General features: G+C 40.0%; 1 protein-coding gene across 5 annotated transcripts in view; it reads left to right on the plus strand.

The window, feature by feature from the left end:
• The window catches only part of TENM1 (teneurin transmembrane protein 1), a 324,284-nt gene that overhangs the window by 214,112 nt on the left and 85,645 nt on the right, over nucleotides 1-24,527 (plus strand). For all 5 annotated transcript variants that reach the window (XM_039348752.1, XM_039348748.1, XM_039348751.1 and 2 more), the window contains exons 8-13: nucleotides 1,765-1,975; nucleotides 3,407-3,508; nucleotides 3,746-3,940; nucleotides 5,418-5,618; nucleotides 14,651-14,836; nucleotides 22,994-23,140. In XM_039348752.1, the coding sequence (XP_039204686.1) occupies nucleotides 1,765-1,975; nucleotides 3,407-3,508; nucleotides 3,746-3,940; nucleotides 5,418-5,618; nucleotides 14,651-14,836; nucleotides 22,994-23,140 (1,042 nt within the window). The remainder of the gene's footprint in view (nucleotides 1-1,764; nucleotides 1,976-3,406; nucleotides 3,509-3,745; nucleotides 3,941-5,417; nucleotides 5,619-14,650; nucleotides 14,837-22,993; nucleotides 23,141-24,527) is intronic.

Raw genomic sequence — 24,527 nt, forward strand, 5'->3', positions numbered from 1 at the left:
CCACGGCCTGCCACAGATCACCCAGGTGGCCCAGCAGCGCCATGGCAGCCACACTCTCTGGCCGTGCCCCACAGTATCATCTGTGCATGACAGGGCGTGAGGGCGGAGTCTTGTCCCCATTGCCCGGCTGCCATGTTCTTGGCTGCGCTGCTCCATGCGGACTGCACTTGGGGGCAACTTTCCTCTGGGGGGCTGCTAGTGAGGAGGGGGCCATGGGGGAGGTGGGGGTGGGGCGACTCTGAGTGCCACCTCTGGTACGCATGCCATAGGCTCGCCACCACTGCCCTATACCATTTCAGACAAGTGGTTGTCCAGGCTCTTGTTACGAGCCTCCAATGATGAAACCCACAGGTTGGTTTTCCAAAAGCCTTTCCAACCTGAGCTGCAGAGTATGTCCTGCACTTTTAGGAAGCCCTCATCCATCTGATTCCACCAGAGCCACCATCACCCTGAACAGTACTTCCTGATCTGCCACCAACTTTGCCCAGGTAGCTTCCACTCCTGCTTCAACTGTCATCAAAACGAAGTGTGTCTTGTCAGACCATTCCCTTCTCCATGGTCTGCAGACTATCCTTGCACTAGCAGGAGAAAACAAAACTTCTTTTACTGGCTACCCATCTCACCATAGGATAACTCTGGGCTGCTTACAGTTACATATGCAGTACAGTTAAAACATAAAGAGACATTAAAACCAATTATAAATGAAAGGCTGGTCATCCAGCACCCAAATTTTTATCACGTGATCGTGGGAACACTGCTGGGATCAGAATTTCAAGAATTGGTTGCAACTACTATTTGTTCATCACTGTCATAACTTTGAAAGGTCCCTGAATAAATGGTCAGCTATACAGTAAAATATCTAATGGTAGAATTGTTGTATACAGTAAAAGAGAAATACAATGAGTAAATGAGATCTAAAAATAAAGGAGAACATAATAAAATAAAAACAGTGTTAGTAAAAGTGATTAGTAAATGTGCCCAAACTTAATTCAGGGTGCGAAATATTGTACAGATGGTAGTACAAAACTGGACAATATGGGAGGATATTTTTGAGTTCTGGTTTGAAAGAAGTAACATAAATACAAATCACACTCCATGTTGGAAAACTTCTTCAAGACTGGATAAATGAAGGTCTGCCTAGAATTCCTACGGTATATATAGAGAGCAGAATATTAGGATTAGATAAAAGAAGACCCCTGGTAACTCTGCCCACTGCCAGGAGTTCGATCCTGATCAGTTCAAGATTGACTCAGCCTTCCATCCTCCCAAGGTCAGTAAAATGAGGACCCAGATTGGCGGGGGCAATATGGCTGACTCTGTAAACTGCTTAGAGAGGGCTGTAAAGCACTGTGAAGTGGTACATACTGTAAGTTTAAGTGCTAGTGCTATGTTGAATATAGAGCAAAAACCTTTATTGGTGTCCAAATCAGAAGGTCTGTATTTTCTGCTGGAGGATAATGCTTTGTACCCAAATCTGCCAACTGATTAAAATATTTGTTCAAATACATCTATACTTCAATCACAGTCAGGACATTTGTATCTAATTCACAAAGCACTAAACCCAGCCCCTTTTTAATGGTCATGGAAGGAATCAGTGAACTTAAACCAAGTTTAACTTGGTTTTTGGAACTAACTTTGAAGAGACAACGCGCTGCTCTCCGTGTCAAGGAGAAAAGGAATGGAATATAAATAAATAAAAGCTTCTTCTGAGATGAAAGGCAGTGAGAATTCATTTGATCATTTCTGTAATCTGCGCTCTTTCAGTTCGACTTTGTAAAACTAATGGATGGAAAACAGCTAATTAAACAGGAACCAAGACATTCTGAAGAATTTCACCAGGGGCCCAGAAATCTAATTTTAATGTCCATGCAAGAAACTGGTTTCATAGAATATATGGACCAAGGAGCCTGGCACATGGCATTTTACAACGATGGCAAGAAGGTGGAGCAAGTGCTTATGTTAACAACAGCAATTGGTAAGAGATAGTTCATACATTTTTTTTTCTCTTAGATTTGATGGAGGCAGTAGGGTCTCAGCACCTACAGTGTGCCCCAGCACCTACAGTGATGTATCTGTGATTGTTATTTCATCAGCTCCACATATTTGGGGTTTATTAGGTTGGGAAAGGCTCTGAATCAGTTTATATAAACAAGGTTAGTATGAATAATTGCAATTGGCAAGGATTTATACCTTGACTAAGCCAGATTTTTTTTTTAAAAAAAAAATTGAAATGGCCTAGCATGATATATAAACTCAGATACTTTTTCATAGAAAAAGAGTCCACCTGCCACTCACATTTTGGATTTCTTTCCAGATTTGTTGGGAACGTGGAATTCTGAAATGTAGTTATATAGTAGCGCAGGAACATTGAAATTTTTCTGGTGGTTTCAGTACCGTGGAGTTTAAGATTAATTTAATAGGAATGCTCGGTTGCAAACGCAGTAGAATACATTCAGATGAAATGGGAAGCTTCAGTTCTCAGTTCTCTGCATTTTCCATGAACAAGGTTGCTTAAAATGTCAACTGTATCTAAGAAACATGGCTTCTGGCTCCCACACCAAGCAGAATTCATTCTCCAAGAAATCTTGGTTTATGATTCTGGCTTGTAAAGGACCCCAGTAATGCTGTATGCTCTACCTCAGAAGTCTTCAAACTTGGCGAATTTAAGACTTGTGGACCAACTCCCAGAATTCCTCAGCCAGCGTGCCTGGCTGAAGAATTCTGAGAATTGAAGTCCACAAGTCATAAAAGGGCCAGGTTTGCAGACCCCTGGAGTAGTAGAAGCTACAATAAGTCCCTGCAGGATTACTCAACCCATGTTGCACAGATCAGTTCTGGGTGGTTTGCCATTTCCCTTAACAGAAAGAACCAGATGAGAAAAACACACACACACGTACACATACACACAGAGCCCATTGGCATGCTCCATTGCAAATATGCAAACTCGGGCAATATTTGTTTGTTTATTTTATTTTTATTGGTGAAACAAAATTACAGCTTCGAAGAAAGAAAATAAGAAAATCAAAATGTGATAGGGATGATAGGTGCACCAGGACACTTAAGCATGCCCCTTTAGGGACCTCTTAAATAGGGAGTGAGGGCCGAAGTTAGGTTAGAATTAAAACTGGGAAAATTAATGGCTGAGACAACTGAGGCGTTATATGTTGAGGCAATATATTCACATTGTTGGAGAGATACCTTAATTTACGATGATGCTGAGTGCTAGGAATGGGACTAGTCACTGTCATCCCCTGCCAAAGGATTGTGTGGTGTGCTGTGCCTTGTTTGAAAAAGTAGTTTTCATACCAAGTGTACATTTCTTCTCCTTCTCTTTCTCCTCCGCCTCCTCCTCCTCCTCCTCCTCCTCCTTCTTCTTCTTCTTTTGTTTTGGTCTTTCTCTGAACAGAAGTCATGGATGACTGTTCTACTAACTGCAACGGAAATGGAGAATGTATTTCTGGCCACTGTCACTGTTTCCCAGGATTCCTTGGTCCTGATTGCGCACGAGGTACGGATTTGAAACTGAACCCAAATATACAAACATGCCTACCTGTCTGTCGAGATTCTCCCCCATCCCAATGATGCTTTTTTTCTCCAAAAGGCAACTGGACTTCCTTGGGTTTCCCCTCCCCCCCCCTTTGAAAACATTTCACTTCTCTGCGAAAGTTAGAACCGCAGAAGCTTCTTGGATGAGAACATGATCTGATGCAGATGGTTGACACCAAGTTGCCTCTTCCTTCCACAGATTCCTGCCCAGTTTTATGCAGTGGAAACGGGGAATATGAACAGGGTCACTGTGTTTGTCGCAATGGGTGGAAGGGAGCCGAATGCGATGTCCCAGAGGAGCAGTGCATTGACCCCACCTGCTTTGGGCACGGCACATGTATCATGGGAATTTGCATTTGTGTCCCCGGTTATAAAGGAGAAATATGCGAAGAAGGTGGGTCTCTCTTTTTTTTTGTTTTGTTCCTGGAATACTGTTTTCAAAGTGTCAAAAAGTTCAGTACTTAAAAAGCCATCGCACTGCATGCATGCTGAAAGGGGTGTGCGAAAGATTGTCTCGTGGAATGCTCTACGGCAGGGGTCCCGAACCCCCCAGTCCATGGACTGGTACAGGGCCGTGGCATGCCAGCAACCAGTTCGCACAAACAAGCAAAGCCCCATCCGTGGGATGCAGGCAGCACCCAAAACCACACACCCTCCGGTCCATGGAAAAACCTCTCTCCACGGAACCGGTCCCTGGTGCCCAAAAGGCTGGGGACCTCTGCTCTACAGGTAGTCCTCAACTTACGATGACAATTGAGCCCAGAATTTATGTTGCAAAGCGAAACATTTGTTAGGTGAGTTTTGTCCCGACTTTTTTTTTTTTTTGCCAGAGTGGTTAAGTGAATCCCTGCAGTTGTTAAGTTAGTAAGCCCAGTTGTTAAGTGAATCTGACTTTCCCTGTTTGACTTTGCTTATCAGAAGGTCACAAAAGCGGATCACATGACCCTGGGACACTGCAACCGTCATAAATGTGAACCAGTTGCCAAGTACCTGAATTTGGATCACATGACCACAGGGATGCTGCAATGGTCGTAAATGTGAAAAGCGGTCATAAGTCACTCTTTTCAATGCCATTGTAACTTTGAACGGTCACCAAACAAACTGTTGTTTGGTCAAGGATTGCCTCTGCCTCTTTTTCTTGTTCTTAAAGGGAAGAACATTAAACACCCATTCCCCATACGTAGGGTGCAAAAAAAATATTTGTATTCAGAGCCTCGGAATTAGCAGATTAAAATAGAAGCAATATTTATTTATGTATTAAATTGATTTGCTGCCCACCTCACCATGAGGTGAATATAGCCAGTATGGAGCCATTACTTATTCGGGAATTAAGCATGTTGGTTCCCAAACTGTATGATTGTTAAAATTCCTCTTGGTCTGACTTCTAGCAAAGGAGAAACTAATTTTCTGGCTGTGTTTTGACTGATAGTTGGGTAAAAGGCGTCAGAAGTCTTAGAAGCTGTTGTAGTTCCTTCAGATCCACCCAACTGGGTAGGGTTGATGAGAGTTGACTTCCAAAATATCTTTCAAGATCAGCTTAGTTCTCCCACGCTATGAAAGTTCTCTTTCCCTGAGGTCCTTCTTCCGTTCCTTAGTTGTAAGATAGTTTGACTTAGAGCAGGGGTCTTCAAACTTGGCCCTTTTATGACTTGTGGACTTCAACTCCCAGAATTCCTCAGCCTTCTGGGAGTTGAAATCCACAAATCATAAAAGGGCCAAGTTTGAAGACCCCTGACTTAGAGTTTGACAATTTGAAGCTTAAAAGGAAAGGTGTGTTTGTCTTCAAACCTTATTCCTTGAAAATGTAAGGATATTTTTGCTTGATTTCTGTGGGCTATTTCATGTCCTTGCTTCCCTGTTTCATCTTCCAGAGGACTGCTTAGATCCTATGTGTTCTGGGCATGGAGTCTGTGTCCAAGGAGAATGCCATTGCTCCATGGGCTGGGGCGGAGTCAACTGTGAAACATCACTTCCCATCTGTCAAGAACAGTGTTCTGGCCACGGCACTTTTGTCTTGGAGACAGGGCTGTGCAGTTGTGACCCAAAGTGGACAGGCTCTGACTGCTCATCCGGTAAGGTGTCTTGACTCTGACCCCTCAAATGCATTAAAACAGTTTACTTTTGAATAAAGAAGAGTATTGTCGTCTGAATATGTGTGTTACTGATGTATCATCTTCATAATCAACTTTCAAAGAAAGTTTGATGATTTGATTCTGGATGTGAAAAATAAAGGGAACCGCAAAAGGAATTTACTAATAGTGCAGTGGTTAGAATGCAGTACTGCAGACTAATTCTGTTGACTCCTGGCTGTTGGCAGTTCAATCCTGACCAGCTCAAGGTTGACTCAGCCTTCCATCATTCCGAGGTCGGTAAAATGAGGACACAGATTTTGGGAGCAAGAAGCTGATTCTGTAAACTGCTTAGAGAGGGCTGCAAAGCACTGTGGAGCGGTATATACTGTAAGTCTAAGTGCTGTTGCTCCGTCTGTCTGTCATCTATCTATCTATCTATCTATCTATCTATCTATCTATCTATCTATCTATCTATCTATCATTCCATTGCCAGGAGTTCGATCCCAACCAGCTCAAGGTTGACTCAGCCTTCCATCCTTCTGAGGTCGGTAAATGAGGACCCAGATGGTTGGGGATAATGTGTTGACTCTGTGAACTGCTTAGACAGGGCTGTAAACCACTGTGAAGTATTATATAAGTCTAAGTGCTCTTGCTATTACTTTCTCTTCTGCACTAGCAAAATTTCTCTCACTGTCTCTAAGTTCCTGAGAATGAAGTTCTCCTTGAAATCCAAGTCTTTCCCACTCTGATGGTGTTTCAGAGGACCTTAAAAACCCGGCTCTTCTCCCAAACTATGGGATGGAGTGATTGTAGCCTCTGTTTGGTGTATGTGTGAGTGAGGGGTCCTTAGTGCTCTCTGACAGCTGATGCTTAGCACTAGCACTGATGATGTTCCCTAGTTTGGGTAATGAAACATCTACAAGAAAACAATCAAGCTCTGAGAGCACCAGGGACCTCTCATTTCAACCCTGAGCTATAAATATTTTTTGGTTCTTTGTATATGTGAGTTTTCTTTATTGACTTGGATCTGGTATCTGTTTATTTGTTATTTTTTAAAATGTTGGCTTGTAGAAGCATGATAGCTGAAGTGTCAATGCTGCAAATATTGTATATTCTTGCTTTGACAATACGCAGAACTGTCTGGTATTTTTAGAGTTAATGCAGAGCAGAAGAGGGTGGAGGGAAAAGCCCAGGAAAGAGAGAGGAAGGAAACCTTTGACCTTCGCACTAATTGGATAACGTGATATATGACAGCTAATTTAGGGAGGGAACATGCTGATAATTTAATTACTCAGGGGAAGAGAATTTAGATCAGCGGTTCTCAACCTACGGGTCGTGACCGCATTTGGGGTCGATCGACCATTTTTCGGGGGTCGCCAAAGGTGGCGATCCGCCATTTTTCGCGGTGCCGTGCACGCGCGCCGCGCATGGGGGCGGCGCCGTGCACGTGCACCGTGCATGGGGGCGCCGCTGCGCATGCATGCTGCGCATGGGGGCAGCGCCGTGCACACGCATCGTGCATGGGGGCAGCCCCGTGCATGTGCGCCGCGTATGGGGGTGCCGCCGCGCATGCGCGCCGCGCATGGGGCACCATCACGCATGGGGCACCGCCGCGCATGCGCATCACGCATGGGGCGTCGTGCACGCGCACCACGCGTGGGCGTCGCTGCGCATGCGCATCGCGCATGGGGTGGCGCCGTGCATGCGTGCCGCGCAGGGGGGGCGCCCCCATGCGTGCGGCGTCGCACATGCACAGGACGTTTGTGTGACGGGGGTCGCCGTCATACAAACGTTGAGAAGCACTGATTTAGATCTTGGCATACCTTCGTTATGCCTGTGCCGACATTTTGTAACAATAAATGACTTTTAGGAAAATCGATGCCTGGAAGTTCTTTGAAGTGTTTCATTAGCCGGAACCATAACATGAAGTGATTGAATGCTGAGCAGGAGGTTAGCAAGTCCATGTTTGAGACCCAAATGTTGTTGTGGGGTGGGGTTCTGCCCTTCACTCCAGCTCCTGCCCAGGGACATAAAAAGAGCCACAACTGGGCATCCCCAGAGCAATGGTGATGTCACCAGCTAATCCTTTCAACCCAGAAGCACCCTTGGTGCCTCTGACACAAGGGTAAAAAATATTTCTTGGTATTGTGAGTTACCTATAGTCCAGATTGATTCAGGATTCAGGATTGATTCAGAGCAACTACTCTGAATGGATGAATGTCAGAATATAAATTTTTGTCTTTGGATTTATACGTCTTCAGTATTGGCTCATTTTCACTCATACGAAGTCAGAATCTTGTATGCATCCGGGCAATGAAGCACAAGACATGCAAGACAGATAGCCAGTACTGTTCTCCAAAATTTATTCATATAAAAGCACATATGTACAACCTCAGGTTCTATGTCTACTGCAGACAATGACACAGCAGATAACCAAAATGGAGATAGCATGGAAAATGTTGGAGGACACCATTTCCTATCTCAGTACAATGATGCATAAATTAACTCGGCAATGACTAACGTTATGAATGTAATGTAGAGAAAAATGTAGTTTAGGAAATGTTTTGGTAGAGCGAGATTCTTATGTATGGATTATAAAATATTTAGCATTAATTTTACTTTCCATATATTGCACAAGTCAGAAGTTATTAAGGGGAGAAATACCTTAGAGAGCTGTGTTGGTTTAAGTAATTAAAATGAAGGATCCAAAGTGAATTCTTAATGCTGCTTAAATTAACGTAGGTTCAGTTGTCTCTTTTTGAAAAAAGAACAGAACAAATCAAGGAAGAACTTTTCAGAATCAATATTTATCACGGTGATAAAAATTAATCAGCTTCCAAAATTCAAATATATACATGAAATCATAATGGAGCGGCAATGGAACATTCTGTTTTTGTACTTTCCTGTTTGAACTTAAGCTATCTTGGTTTCTTTCTCTTCTTGGAAAAGAAAAGAAAAATCTATGTTGGTTTCATTTAAATCATGCAGCGGAATAAATGCCATCATCATCATCATAATAATAATAGAGTTGGAAGGGACCTTGGAGGTCATCTAGTCCAACCCCCTCCTCAGGCAGGAAGCCCTACACCATTTCAGACAAATGGCTGTCCAGTCTCTTCTTAAAAACTTCCAGTGTTGGAGCATTCACCGCTTCTGGAGGCAGGCTGTTCCACTGATTAATTGTTCTCACTGTCAGGAAGTTTCTCCTTAGTTCTAGGTTGCTTCTCTCCTTGATTAGTTTCCATCCGTTGCTTCTTGTCCTGCCTTCCGGTGCTTTGGAGAATAGCTTGACTCCCTCTTCTTTGGGGCAGCCCCTGAGATATTGGAACATTGCTATCCTGTTCCCCATAATCATATAAATTATGATTAAAAATTATGGGATAGATAGATGGATAGACGGATGGATCTAGTAGCAATAAAAATATAAATTATGGTAAAATTTATGGCTGGAACAGGATGGGACAGGGGGTGAAATGACATCTTCTATTGGTCCATCAACCACCTCTAGTATAATAATCCCCCACTGTTGGGGGATTGGCAGAGCCAGATCTTCAGGTCATTGCGGAAAGTCAGGAGGATGGGAGCAGATCTCATCCTGTGGGACAAGATTTTCCAAAGGGCGGGAGCCATGGCAGAGACGGTTCTTTTCCTGGACCCCACCAGCCAAAATCCCTTTACTGACAGGAACTGCAGCATGCTAGTGCAGATTGGGTGAGTCAGTCCCACTGGGATGAGAAAGTTCTTTAGGAAATCTGGACCCACAACGTGGTTGCTACAGTTCCTGTTAGACTTGGCCATGGAACCTGGCACGACTGAGAGAATGATGGGGTCCAAAAGGACCAATTCTTCTTAAAGAGCCGAGGTGGTGCAGCAGTTAGAGTGCAGTACTGCAGGCCACTTTAGCTGACTGTGTTTAGCAGGTCAGCGGTTCAAATCTCACCAGCTCAAGGTTGACTCAGCCTTCCATCCTTCCGGGGTAGGTAAAATGAGGACCCAGATTGTTGGGGGCAATGTAAATATATATATACATTGCTTACTGGTGTACACCGCTTAGAGAGTGCTTGCACTTAAAGCGGTATATAAGTCTCATAAATAAATAAATAAATAAATAAATAAATAAATAAATAAATAAATAAAATTTAAAACAAGACCCAATTCTGAGAAAAAAGTCATGGGACTTTTCTCTCCCCTCCAATTTCTTTGAGGTCTATCTACCTGCATTGTGCTTTTGTTCTTACTATAAGCACTAGAAGGAAAATGGCTACAGCTGCATTTCTTAGTGACAGGTGTCATTGAGAAAGGAATAATCGGAGAGTGGGGTTGCCAATTGTATAGGCAGTCCTGAACTTTTGACGGGTCATTTAATGACTATTCAGAGATACAACGGCCTTGGGAAGGGTCCTTTACAGCCTTTAAAGCACTTCCAGCAGTTGTAAAATATTACAAAATATCCTCCATGGTCCCCACATAAACACATTTCAGGAGCTGGGCAACCAGATCCTATTTACAACTGGTTGCAGCATCCCACGATCATGTGAATGCAAGTTGAGATGTTTTTTGCTGTACTTATGACTGCACAACTCACTTAACAATCATGTGTTTCACTTACCAGCCATCGTAAAAATGGTCGTAAAATCAGATCTGCTCACCTGGGTGCCTTGTACCCTTCTCTCTCTTTTCTTTCAGTGCATTCAAAATAAATGAGGATTTCTGGATTAATGTTCTCCACGTTCAGAGGTCATGATAACACCATTCATATGTACAAATGGTACCTTTCAAAACATTTTGTTGAGCAAGGCATCTTCTGGTTATTTCTACCAGAAACTTAGTGAGGCAAATATTTAAGAAGTTGCCTAAATCCTATTTTAATATTCAGTGCAAGACAGCTGTGGAACGAGTTCAGGAAACATAGCGGAGTGAAAAGTGGATTTGTTTCCTCAGAAGTCAGAAAAAGATTGATATTTGCTGAAAATAATTTCTGCAGAGCTTCTGTCTCACAGTTATTGTGCACAAGAGAATGTTTAACGGGTTGTATATTCTAATACAGTATTCACACTTGGAATACAACATTCAGTTTTGGTCACCAAAATATATTAAACAGACATTGAGAATCTAGAAAGAGCGCAGAAAAGATCAACAAGGATTATTAGAACATATGAAGAAGAGTTGCAGGAATTTGGTTTGTCTAGTCTAGTGAAAAGAAGGACTAGGGGTGACATGATAGCAGTGTTCCAATATTTGAGGGGCTGCCACAAAGAAGAGGGGGTCATCCTATTCTCCAAAGCACCGGAAGGCAGGAGAAGAAGTGATGGATGGAAACTGATCAAGGAGAGAAGCAACCTAGAACAGAGGAGAAATATTTTAACAGTGAGAACGATTAACTAGTGGAATGACTTGCCTCCAGAAATTCTGGGTGCTCCATCACTGGAAGCTTTTAAGAAGAGATTGGACAATCATTTGTCTGAAATAGTATAGGGTCTCCTGCTTGAGCAGGGGGTTGGACTAGATGACCTCCAAGGTCTCTTCCAACTATGTTATTCTGTTATTGTATTCATGGAAAGAAATGGGAAGAATGCTTTCATCCTGTATTTTTTTCTCCTTTTTCACACAAAGAAATCACTGTATTTACAGCTACTGTATTTCCTCTTAGCCAAGCAACAGCCAGCCAAGAGTGAAACAGAGCCTAGCAATGCTTCATATGTTAATACAGTAAATTTTGCATTATCTTAGTGCAGCAGGTGGAGGGAAAGGGTCTTACAAGTCAAGAGCAAACATGCTGACATAACCAAGTTAGAAATCCAGAGAACATGAAATCATTCTGTGTCAGGAAACAGGATACGCCGCATACATTCCCTCAAGTTTCGAATGATAAAGAGGGTATAATACTCTTACAGAAATGACTAATTTAGGATGCATTTTTTAAAAAGAGAATTCCTAGTCCTGTCTATGTTACTTCAAATAAAGTTCATGCTTAAGATTGGTGGTGTCCTTTGTGAAAATCTTCCTTCACTTGACTGAAGACAATCCTTGATTTGCAACCATAATTGGGATCTGAATTTCTGTTGCTAAACAGAATAGCATTTATATACTGCTTTACAGCCCTCTCTAAGTAATTTACAAATGCCAGCCTATTGCCCCCAACAATCTGGGTCCTCATTTTACCAACCTCGGAAGGATGGAAGGCTGAGTCAATCTTGAGCTGGTCAGGATCAAATTGCTGGCGATGGATGATGGATGGATGGATGGATGGATGGATAGATAGATAGATGATATAGCAACAGCAATAAGACTTAGATACTGCTTCATAGGGCTTTACAGCCTCTCTAAGCTGTTTACAGAGTGAGCCTTTTCCCCCCAACAATCTGGGTCCCCATTTTACTGACCTCAGAAGGATGAAGACTGAGTCAACCTCGATCCCCGTGAGGCTCAAACTCCTGGCAGTGGGCAGAGTTTGACTGCAATACTGCATTCTAATCACTGCGCCACAATAGAATAGAATAGAGAATAGAATATACAGTAAAGGAAATTGAATGGCTTGTTTAGAATAGAATAGAATGGAATGGAATGGAATGGAATATAGAACAGAACAGAACAGAATATAGAACAGAATAGAATATAGAACAGAATAGAAAAGAATAGAATAGAATAACAGAGTTGGAAGGGACCTTGAAGGTCTTCTAGTCCAACCCCTTGCCATATATATCATTTGATATGTCATGAACTATGATATGTCACTAGTTCTCAACATGAACTAACGTTGCTGCTTATGATCCTTAAAATTCAAATGAACCCTGGTGAAAGTTACAACTCTGTCAGGCACCTGAAATACCATTACCACTTTTGCCATTTGCAATTGCAATTGCTCTGCCTGTTAAAAAAAAAAAATACGGCACCTGATAACAGGTTTTGCTGAAACATTTAACAACAAAGAGGTCTGTATATGAGATTCCTTTGCTCATGCAAATGAGAACATATAATTGTGATCTCCTTTTTGGATGCGAAGGGGAAGGAGCTAGGAGCTGCCTCTTCAAACTAACAGATGTTATTTTAGCTTGTGGTTTCAGCTGCATCTTAACATAGTTTTCTGACAGTTTAAAGTTGTTGTTTTTTAAAAAAAAAACTTGATAATTACTGGAAATGAAGCTGAATTGTGCGGTGAAGCTTATTTAAAGTTGTTTACTTTATATTTAACATTGCATGCATTAAGCTTTAATCAGCTGGTTAATCAACTAAACATTTGCTCTCGCTGATTAAAATAGTGGATTCACTGACTCAGCCCCCCTCACGAGAAGTTTTAGTGTAGCAACCTAATCAGTTTAAACCAAAAATAAAACTCTATTCACCTTTCTTTCAGGTAACGGAAAACCTAAACAGTGGGCAGTGCCTTTTTTTAAAAAGGGAAGGTTGTCTTTAAAGCATTGTGGCTTGTTCCCTTTAAAGCAACAAAGAAGAATAGTCTCAAAAGTATAGCAGGAAGGCCCGTAACTCTCTGCCATCCAAACCAAATTGCCCCCTATTGATTAATCACTGTAAAGTTTTAATGGAATAATCAATCACTCAAACAATTAAGGCTTCTTTACTATGCTAATAACGCCAAGAGAAACCCTACAGAGTGGGATCCGAGTAGACCTCCCAGAGGCAAAATAAATTAAATTTCAGGATCAGCGATTAGACTTACACCAGGTTGGCAAAAACAAGATTGGTTTTTGAACATAGAGGAGACATTTATGCTTCACCTTTTAAATTGTAACAGGGGTTTTATATCCCACTGATTTTTCTGCAGGAAATGTTGCTCTGAAAAAGCCCTGGATCTGCAAATCTTTTTAAGTTAATCTTTATTTTTTTAAAATATGTTTTACCCCGCCATTATTATTTTTATAAATAATTCAGGGTGACAAACATACCTAAGATTCCTTTCTCTTCCTATTTTCCCCACAATATCCCTGTGAAGTGTATTGGGCTGAGAGGCACTGACCCAAACTCATCCAGGCACTTTGACGCCTAAAGTGGGAATACAACTTAACCATCTCCTGATGATTGGCCCAAAGTCACCCAGCTGGCTTTCATGGCTAAGGTAGAACTAGAACTGATTCCTGGTTTCTAGCCTGGTACCTAAACCACTAGACCAAATTTCTTTCCTTCAAGATTAGGACACCAGGCATTTACCACCATTCTGATTTTAGTAACTCCATTACACCTAGTTTTTAAAAACTTGGGGAGACAGGTTTTGACTGGACCGTGCCCATAGATGGTTGAATGTGTATTCCATCTTGTCTGTTTGTTAGGATACAACTCACATTTACTGAAATAACTTCTATATACAATTCCGATATGCATTTTGTCAACACTTGACTAAATGGAGATCAAGGTCAGGCCCAGTATGTGTGATTCCTGTTCCTTCTCTTACAATCTGCACATGAAAATGTGTTCACATTTTAAGACTGGTGTGTAGAGTTCAATATAGTGACATTAGTTTTGTTCCTGATAATCCTAAAGTCTAATAGAAGAAAAACAGTTGCATTGAGGCAGGGGAAGGGGGGGGGAAACATAAGGCAAATGTTAAGGAAATAGGATTTTCTTTTCCTAATACAAAGTATGAATTATAAACTATAATAACTTGCTGATTTTTGGTCATTCAGAGAATCCTGCACAGGTTTAAATTGACCTATAGACCTCCTAGAGGGCTGGTTAAATGAAACTACTTCAGAAACGTATACTTATTTTTCTTATCCCAAGGAGTCGATATGTTCAATATTATTTTATGTATTATATTTTTATTACTTCATAAATAACTCTAAAGTAGTAAATATACCTGTTACTCCTTCTTTCTCCTGTTTTCCCCACAACAATAATCTTGTGGACTGGGCTGAGAGAGAGGGCCTGGCCCAAAGTCATCCAGTGGCTAAGGTGGGATTAGAATTCAGCGTCTTCTAGTTTCTAAGCTACCACTTTAACTTCGGTATTACATCAAGCAGTCCCAATTTTAAATATTTCTTTAAATAACTGGATCTCCTATTTTGTATTTCTCACAGAGCTCTGCACATTGGATTGCGGCGCCCATGGTGTTTGTGTGAAAGGAGTGTGCCAATGTGAAGAAGGTTGGATAGGGCCCACTTGTGAAGAACGGACGTGTAATTCTCACTGCACGGAGCATGGAAAGTGCAAAGATGGAAAATGTGAATGCAGCCCTGGATGGGAAGGAGACCACTGTACCATAGGTGAGATTTGGGTGTACCTGACCCAAACTGGGGTAGCTCAAGATAAGATAACCTTTATTGTCATTTTTTTTAATGTGGGCACAACGGCACACATCAAAAATGAAATGTAGTTGCCTCTCAAAGTGAAACACATACATGACACACCCCTAAACATACTATGTACAACATATGTATAGACCCATACCCCTACATATACATAGCAAATAAATATTAAATACTATCCTTCTTGAATATATAACAGAAAGAGGAAGCTTGAGAGTTCACCAGCTTAATTCTGTATGGAATGAAACTAGGCTGAATCTGGATGTTCTGCTATGGATACCACGAAGCCCCCTCCTCCCAGAAGGTAACAAGGAAAACAGGTCATGAAGAGGTTGTGTAGTGTCCCAGACAATCTTGCGGACCCTGCTCAAGCAACGCTTCTGTGCTATGTCTTGGATGGGAGGGAGGGAACTGCCAATGATCTTTTCAGCCATTCTCACTACTCTCTGCACCGCCTGCACATTTAGCTCTATTCAGTTTGGTTTGCACTGTGCCTGGATCAAGAACACTAAATTCTGTCACGCTGAAAACAAAGGTTTCAGAGCTGCAGTTAAATAGACAGCTTGATTTCTGGAAGATGGGGCATGATTATTTCCATGGCTGTCAAACTATTCTCTCAGGTCTCCAGCCTAGAAGGGGCAGTGGATGTAGTCAGGCTGAATCTCTTTGGGATACATCAAACTAAGTGCCTTTAAGCAAAGTCAGGGACATCAGCACCACAAACAGCTCCCTGAAGTCTTCTTGGCTGGAACTTTCAGCCTTTCATACTGCAGGAGAAGGAAGCTCTCTAAAGTCTTGTGTAAGCTGACGCTGTGTCATAGATGACACAACTCCGTAGAGGAATTGGCTTAGTTGTTTGAAAGGACTTTGTCTGATTTCATATCCATGTCCTTCTGAAAGCTAAAAGATGTGGTGGGTGCCATCACAAACAGTTTGCGAGTCTGAAAAGGATAACAAGGCCAGTGAGGGAAATGGAGAAGATGTGGAAAACAGCCTAAACTTTATCCTACTCTTTCTGGCACTTATAACTCAGCTTAGTTTCTGGTTATGCATCTGGAACTCACACGGCATTAAGAAGAGGGAGAAATAGCTCAGATGTAGAACCACAGAATTGCAGAGTTAGAAGGAAGTAGAAAGATCTTCTAGTCTGACTCTCTGCAGTGTATAGGAAAACCAATTAAAGTATCAGTCAAAGTTGGCTATTTAGCTTCTTATAGTTCTCCAGAAATAGAGAACCCTCAGCCTCCAGAGATAAAATGATCCGCAGTTATACAGATCTTGCAGTCAGAAAGTTTTTTTTTTCTTTATACTTTAACAAAATCTAGGTCACTACAACTTGTACCCACAGTTTCTACTTCCAGTTTTGGGGGCCATGAAAAAGAGTTCTTGAGAATCCCTCTACAGTTTCCTTGTAAGTTTAGTAAGTCAGTTTCTTTTGGAAACATTTGTTTCCTCTCTTGGCTGTCTATATTTCTTCAAATAAAACGTGTGTCTGATCATTGTGGATGAGGAAGGGGTTGGCTTTAACTTCCAAAAGAAAATCAAATCCCTGTGAATTCAAATCATAAGGCGAGATGGTTGTGGAACAGGTTGAGGAAAGAAGATGGGTGAACCTGTTTCTTTAGAAGTCAGAAGAAGATACGTGTGAAAAATAATTTCTGCAGAGCTTCTGTCACTTAGCTATAATGGCAAAGAGAACATTTAATGGGTGAAGTTGCTCATGGAAATGTGTAGGGAAAAAACTTTCATTGACTAGCTTTCCCCTTACACCCCACTAAGAAACTGTGGCATTTGCAGAAAATTGTTTCCCTTCTAGCCAAACAACTACCAGCCAGGTGTGAAGCAGAGTTCTAGCAACAGTTCAAAGATCAGCTGTAAAAATGTTTCATGCACGAAAAGATCCAGGAGAAAGCGAAGTGTGAATCAAGCAACGCGACAAAGATTCTGGCAGTTCCTCACAAGAGGAAACAGAATGTTGCTTTCCACAGAAAGTCATCTCTATTGGCTAACGTTCAATCCCAGAGTTCAAGATTCTCTCCTAAACCACCGAACTGCATTAGTTCAGAAGGTATAACAGAAGCTTTCATTTTTAGCCTTCTGAACTTGTCAGCACTCTGGATCTTAACCTATTATCATTAGAATAGAATAGAATAGAATAGAATAGAATAGAATAGAATAGGATAGGATAGGATAGGATAGGATAGGATAGGATAGGATAGGATAGGATAGGATAGGATAGAATATAGAATATAGAATATAGAATATAGAATATAGTAGAAAATAGAATAGAATATAGTATAGAATAGAATAGAATATAGAATAGAATAGAATAAGAATAGAAAATAGAATAAGAATAGAATAGAATAAGAATAGAATAGAAGATACAATAGAATAGAAGACAGAATACGAAAAGAGAAGAGAAGATAAAATAGAACAGAATAGAATAGAATATAGAATAGAATAGAATATAGAATAGAATAGAATAGAATATAGAATAGAAAATAGAATAAGAATAGAATAGAATAGAATAGAATAGAATAGAATAGAATAGAATAGAATAGAATAGAATAGAATAGAATAGAATAGAATAGAAGATACCATAGAATAGAAGACAGAATAAGAAAAGAGAAGATAGAACAGAACAGAATAGAATAGAATCTGGAAGGGACCTTGGAGGTCTTCTAGTCCAGCCCCCTGCTCAAGCAGGAGAACCTATACCATTTCAGACAAGTGACTGTCCAGTCTCTTCATAAAAACCTCCAGTGATGGAGCACCCATGTTTTCCGAAGGCAAGCTATCCAGGTAAGATCTGGGATGCAGATCCCCTGTTTTTCCCCTGCTTGGGGATGTAAGTCCTGATCTCATCTGTCTCCTCTGCTATTGCCTCACTTTTTGGAGAAAAAAAAATCCTCACTAGACATCCTGAAAATTAAATGCAGTAGCCTTGTTTTGTTCCAGATCAGCTTAAGTGAACTTCTTTGATATAGTGAGTCTGTACAAAATGATATCAAGAGAATAGCTAGAAAACATATATCCACTTTAAATTAATTTAAGAAAATGAAACAGTTTAAATACACTGATTCTTATATTCTCTGCCTTTATAGGATTTAAATATTAGCCAAGTTATTAAAAGTGTTCATTTATCTTTGTTTCCTTTATCCCCAAGGCTAATTTCTAATTATATTTCTAATACAAATCTAAAATTCTCAGATCTTTTCAGAAGGCGTTCCTTAGCTGTAGAAATACAATTGTTACATTTTAATGAAAAATAATACTTTTCCCCCAAGTCGGTTACTAGTAAGTCTTGGCAAGTCGTTGTTCGGGAGTTCCCAAAGTGTTTTTGTCCATAAATGTTTTAATTGCATGCAGGAAACACGGCTCTCTAATATAATAAGAACAAGTTGGCTACATACCAGAATTTTATCAAAAGAATGGAGTTTGCCCAGTTTAGTTTGAGGTACTCTTTCTGCTTCATTTCTGGATTTCCATTAAAAAAAGCCCTACGTTTTTACTTCTTATCTTCTTGGTTCAATTTTAAACAGATTATCAAATTTAGGTACCATCTATCTCACACTGAGAGTGACTCTGAGTGGTGCACAGTTAGAAGCACAAAAGTTTAAAACCATATAATATGGTTTCTTTCATAAGAAGCAGGATGCTGTCTGATGGTTTCTGGCAGGGATCAGCACTAAATTGGCACTAGATAAGAGTTAATGGAATTCAAGAGGGTTTTGACTTTGGGCTGCTTGTGGGAATGTAATGACTCCAGGCTTATTCCTCTCTTGACTCCACCCACAAGGTTCTGCCTATCCTTGATGATGATGATGATGATGATGATGATGATGATAATAATAATAATAATAATGTTCGAAGGGACCTTGGAGGTCATCTAGTCCAACCCCCTGCTCAATCAGGACACCCTATATCATTTTGGACAAATGGCTGTCCAATCTCTTCTTAAAAACCTCCAGTGTTGGAGCATTTACCACTTCTGGAGGCAGGTTGTTCCACTGGTTAATTGTTCTAACTGTCAGGAAGTTTCTCCTTAGTTCTAGGCTGCTTCTCTCCTTGATTAGTTTCCATCCGTTGCTTCTTGTCCTGCCTTCAGGTGCTTTGGAGAATAGTACTGGAAGACTGCTATCATGTCCCCTCTCATCCTTCTCCTCATTAAATTAGACATACCCAATTCCAGCAACTGTTCCTTATATGTTTTAGCCTTCTCCTACACAGAGTCATCTCTTTTTGTTTAATACTTGTATGTTCTGGGTAGGTCTGTGGAGGAAAAAAGGGCTAATAATGCACAGACTTATTGGAGCCCTGGTATATCTTGAGCACAGTCTGTATTTCAAACTGACAATACAGCACCCTTAGACAGATAACAGTGATGATTAAAAACACTGTACTTATTGTTTCCACTGGAAACCCATTCTAATGGCTACTTAGGTAACAGGATTAGATTAATGGTGGTTTCCATTCATACAGATTGTAAATAGCCTGTTTAAAACACAGCAGAAGCTCTTAATCTCAATCAGCCAAATGGCAAATTAATACAGAAAGGTTTATTTGTTTTCATTTCAGCACATAGATGTAGTGGGTTGTCATTCTGCTTCCTTCTGTGTTAAAGTCACCATTTGTTAAAAAGCTGTGAATGTGAGAACTGCAAGGAGAAGGCCACATGGAAGATATACAGTATTTCTTTCTCTCTTTTTCTGAACTTCAATTCTGCAATTGTAGAACAGGGAGGCACCATCTGAAACTTCCAGATTGAACTGTGCCCCATGGAATTCCTCTAAAAATCAGTCCCCAATCACAATGTCGATATGAAAGAAGGGGAAAATTAATGAGGATTAATCTTATGCACAGGTTTTAATTTGACTTAATTGCAATTAAATTTCATTTGGATGCAACCTCATTGACTTGTTTCAACCAATCCCAAGTCCGGGCACTATTTAACTGCCAACTTTAAGGACAGTTTTAAAGTTTGTTTTTTTCCACCATGCTCTAACCAAGTTGACGTTTTAGGACAGTGAAAATCTTTCAGTTTAGAAGGTGGGCTTTGATTGCACATCATGTGGTTTTTTTTCCTTCCCAAGTACAGTAGCTTGGTTTCTGATCCATTCCCACAGTTGAATTTGTGGGCCCACGTGAACTCACAACACATTTAGAATGTGTATTTAAATTGTCACAACTGAAGGAGCTGCCAAATAAATTATTCATTCTAAGGTGTTTTTCAGGTTCAGAAGATATGAAACAAAGCCTAAGGTGCTTCTCACATTAGTAGGGTGGTGAGAATAATGCTCAATACTCTTGCAAAATAAAGTTGACAGTTCCCCTCTTATAAACTCCATCATTGACCTTACAAAACACTAGAGAGTACACAGCATATTCTTTGTCAATAATGAGGCATGCGCTAGCAAAAGTTATGACAGAGAAATGCAGTCTGTTCATCACATATCCAGTTATTTTGATATGTGAATTATGAATTTGTTGGGTTGAAACTATTATACAATTCTGGAAGGAATACTATACTTTGAAATTGGATTGGATGTTGAAACTGAAATTGCATTGTTGGTATGTATTTTTAGTGAACAGTTAAACTGATGGTTCTATTTTTTTTTTTTAAAAAGAAGAAGATAAAGACGATGACTTTAAACAATTGTGATCAAGGTCTTTTTAATTGTTCTGTTTATAACAATTTCAAGGCCACTGTTTCCTGTTTTTACTCCTATGCTTGTTTTGTTATTGTGTTCATTTAGGAATGCTATTTTATAGCATTTTTATATTGTATGTATGTATGTGTATGTATGTATATATATATGTGTGTGCGTGTGTGTGTGTGTGTATTCAAGAATATTGGTAAAAATGTGACTCCCAGGCATAATTATGAATAAAAGAATAAAACACGATCACCGGGAGGGTTAAAGTAAGAATACTTTACTAAAAATATACTTATACTAAAAAGTTGCCAAGCTTTCGCTGGGGGAAAGCTTGGCAACTTTTTAGTATAAGTACATTTTTAGTAAAGTATTCTTACTTTAACCCTCCCGGTGATCGTGTTTTATTCTTTTATTTATTTATTTATTTATATATATATAATCCAGACCAGTAATTAAAAATAATAGTACTCAGTGCTTTTAGACATTTATGTTCATAGCAATCCTCTCTTCCAGTTGTAATGAGAAATTGAATGGTATTTATTACGTGCATGACATTCAAAAAGAAGAAGAAGAATGTTCTAAATGTAGCCAAAGACCAAGCCAACTCATAATGCTAGGGAATTGCTGGAACTTCGGCATTCTGACAAATGAGCCATCAACAGACAAATAGAGACAAACCCACCTAGATACTGTAGAAAAAAACAGAATCAAAACTTTTCTCTATTTATATGATCTTTGGGTCCTGCATATGCACCATGTGGAGAAGGGATGAAGAAAGAAATGGAGGAGGAGGAAGAGGAGGGGAGGGGGGGAAGGAGGAGGAGGAGGAGGAGGAGGAGGAGGAGAAGGAGAAGGTCTGCCATTTCACATAGAAAAAAACAGCAAAACTAAGCTGAAATCCTTGAGATTCTTCTAGGGCTGCTCTAGAGAATTGATAGGAATGACTTTACCTAGCAAATGGGTGTTTTACGACTGGCCATTAGTAAGAAAATATTGATAAGAGCATCCAGACATACTGTCTGCTATGATGAGCAACTGAGGAACACAGTAAGCATGCTAAAATACGTGTTTTAATTTTTTATTTGCTTTTAGATGTAGCTGTTGGCTCACAGTTTATTGTCAGTATTCAGACATACTAATCAATACAGCATAATTAAGGAGCTTCAGAACACTACAAGCAACTCCCATTTAGATGCATCTTCTTGCATTAAAAATCAGGCTTCAATGAGTATAAGATGGAAAAGGGCAAAAAAAAAAAACAAAAAAACCCAAAGCATTGCAGTTCACACTTCCCAACCTAGCAGGCTGACGGTAGCTTAGAACCATAGGGCACCGCTCAAGAATTTGCATGCGGCGTTGCCTGGGAATGTTTTTTCTTCCTTTTTATTGTGTTCGTATAAATCTTAATATATTGTATTGTTGAAATAGAATTATATTTATATGGGGATTTTGGAAACTGTGTTCTTGGAAGGTGAAAGGTTAGAGAAAGCTAATTTCTGCTATTGACATGCTTCCTTGAGCACGCAGCTTAGGGATCATGCAATTTGTATGAACATTTGCAACTTATTCTTTGCTGCCCGCACCATTCCTGATGGCCAACAAAACTGGAAGCAGTAGAACATATCAATACTTTTTTAAAAAAAAGAAAGAAAAAAGAAAATAGAACTCAGTTACAAAAAATATGAAGATGCCATGAAAGAAATCAAATAATAAAAATAAGAAGAAATTTGTCTGGGAAATGAACAGCTTCATAGACAGAAATGTCTTGTGTTAATGAAAACACAACAGAGAATATCCGAGGAAAGAAATTCCATAGTTTTAAGTGCCCTAAATCCAGAACAGAATCTGAGACTTTACTAAGGCATTATTAAGAGAAGAATGCATGAGAACTCTTATTGTATTATTACAGCCAATGATAAAACTTCATAAAAAGAAGTTCTTTGATATAGTGTTGTATGTAGTCCATTTTTCTAGATCTGTAAATCTCCAGGCAATCGGCTTTGGGTTTTCATATCCAAAGAGTTAAATGAAGTTTAGCTGGATCCCTAATAAAAATCCCATTAAAAATTGTGAGCAATGTGTGAAGACTCGTTCTTGAGAAATCCTTAGATGCTGACATAAATACTCTAGATGATGTTTTAGACTATTTGGCACTTTGCGAAAAGCATTTTAAGGGGCATTGCATACATGATGCATAGAAAGGAAAGAACTGGGAGAGAGAAAAAAATCTGTTAAATACTCTGGATAAACATACATTTAATAGTATGGCAAGCTCCAGAGAGAGCTTTTGTTTTTCATTTCCTTATAAAATTTATGAACGGCCTTGAAGAACAGTGAACTCATTTTATCCAAAGAGAAGACCTAATGCAGTTGTCTAAACAAAATCCCATTGTCGGCGGGTGTATTGTTTTGCAGCCAAGATAATGCATGATGCTCTCTTTATGTGGTGTCTTTGCAGATGGATGCCCGGGTCTGTGTTATGGAAATGGAAGGTGTACCCTTGACCAAAATGGATGGCACTGTGTCTGCCAAGTGGGCTGGAGCGGAATGGGCTGCAATGTTGTAATGGAAATGTTTTGTGAAGATAACATCGATAATGATGGAGGTACAGAGAGAGTTAATGCTTGAAAGTGTATTTGTCTCTTTTCTGAATGAATGAATCTTCTATAGGATTTCAGTTTCAATGGACTGTAAGCAGCATGTAGCAGTATACTTCATACAAATAGTCCTTGACTTACAATGATTCCTTTAGTACCCCAATGCTTTGTGAAGATAACATTGAAAATAGCAATAGCACTTAGACTTCTGTACCCTTCACAGGGATTTTCAGCCCTCTAGAAGTAATTTACATTTTGCCCCCAACAATCTAGATCCTCATTTTACTGACCTCAGAAGGATGGAAGGCTGAGTCAACCTTGAGCTGGTCGGGATTGAACTCCTGGCAATGGGATGATAGATAGATAGATAGATAGATAGATAGATAGATAGATAGATAGATAGATAGATAGATAGATAGATAGATAGATAGATAGATAGATAGATAGACAGACAGATAGATGACAGATAGATAGATGACAGATAGAGAGAGATGATAGATGACAGATAGATAGAAGATATATGGATAGATTGTAGATAGATAGATAGATAGATAGATAGATAGATAGATAGATAGATAGATAGATAGATAGATAGATAGGTAGATAGGTAGGTAGATAGATAATAGATAGATAGATAGATAGATAGATAGATAGATAGATAGATAGATAGATAGATAGATAGATAGATAGAGCAATAGCAATAGCACTTCGATTTATATGCTGCTTCACAGTGCTTTACAGCCCTCTCTGACTGGTTTATAGAGTCAGCATCTTGCCCCCAATAATCTAGGTCCTCATTTTACCAACCTTGGAAGGATGGAAGGCTGAGTCAACCTTGATCAAACTCCTGGCTGTGGGCAGAGTTAGCCTGCAATACTGCATTCTAACCACTGTGCCATCACCGTTTTTACCATTGATAATGATGAAGATACAGATACAGTTAATTCTCGAAAGTGTATATGTCATTTTTGTGAACAAATGAATCTTCTGTAGGGTTTCATTTACAATGGACTCGAAGCAGCATACAGCAATATGCACAATACAAATAGTCCTTGATTTAAAATGATTCTTTTAGTATCTGTTCAAAGTTATAATGACACCCAAAAAAAAAGTGACTTATAATTGGTCCTTGCGCTTAGAAACATCACAGCATCTTCATGGTCACATGATCAGAAGTTGGATTCCAGGCAACCAGCAAGTATTTATGACAGTTGCAGAATCCGACCACAGCATAAGAGATGTGGTGACACAGTGGTTAGTAGTATTGCACAGTATTGCAGCCTAACCTGGCCCACTGCTAGGAATTCGATCCTGACCAGCTCAAGGTTGACTCAGCCTTCCATCCTTCCGAGGTCAATAAAATGAGGACCTAGATTGTTGGGGGCAAGAGGCTGA

Source organism: Crotalus tigris, unplaced genomic scaffold, assembly GCF_016545835.1.
Source record: "Crotalus tigris isolate CLP2741 ecotype Arizona unplaced genomic scaffold, ASM1654583v1 scf7180000018172.2679963, whole genome shotgun sequence".
In the NCBI taxonomy this organism is placed as follows: Eukaryota; Metazoa; Chordata; class Lepidosauria; order Squamata; family Viperidae; genus Crotalus; species Crotalus tigris.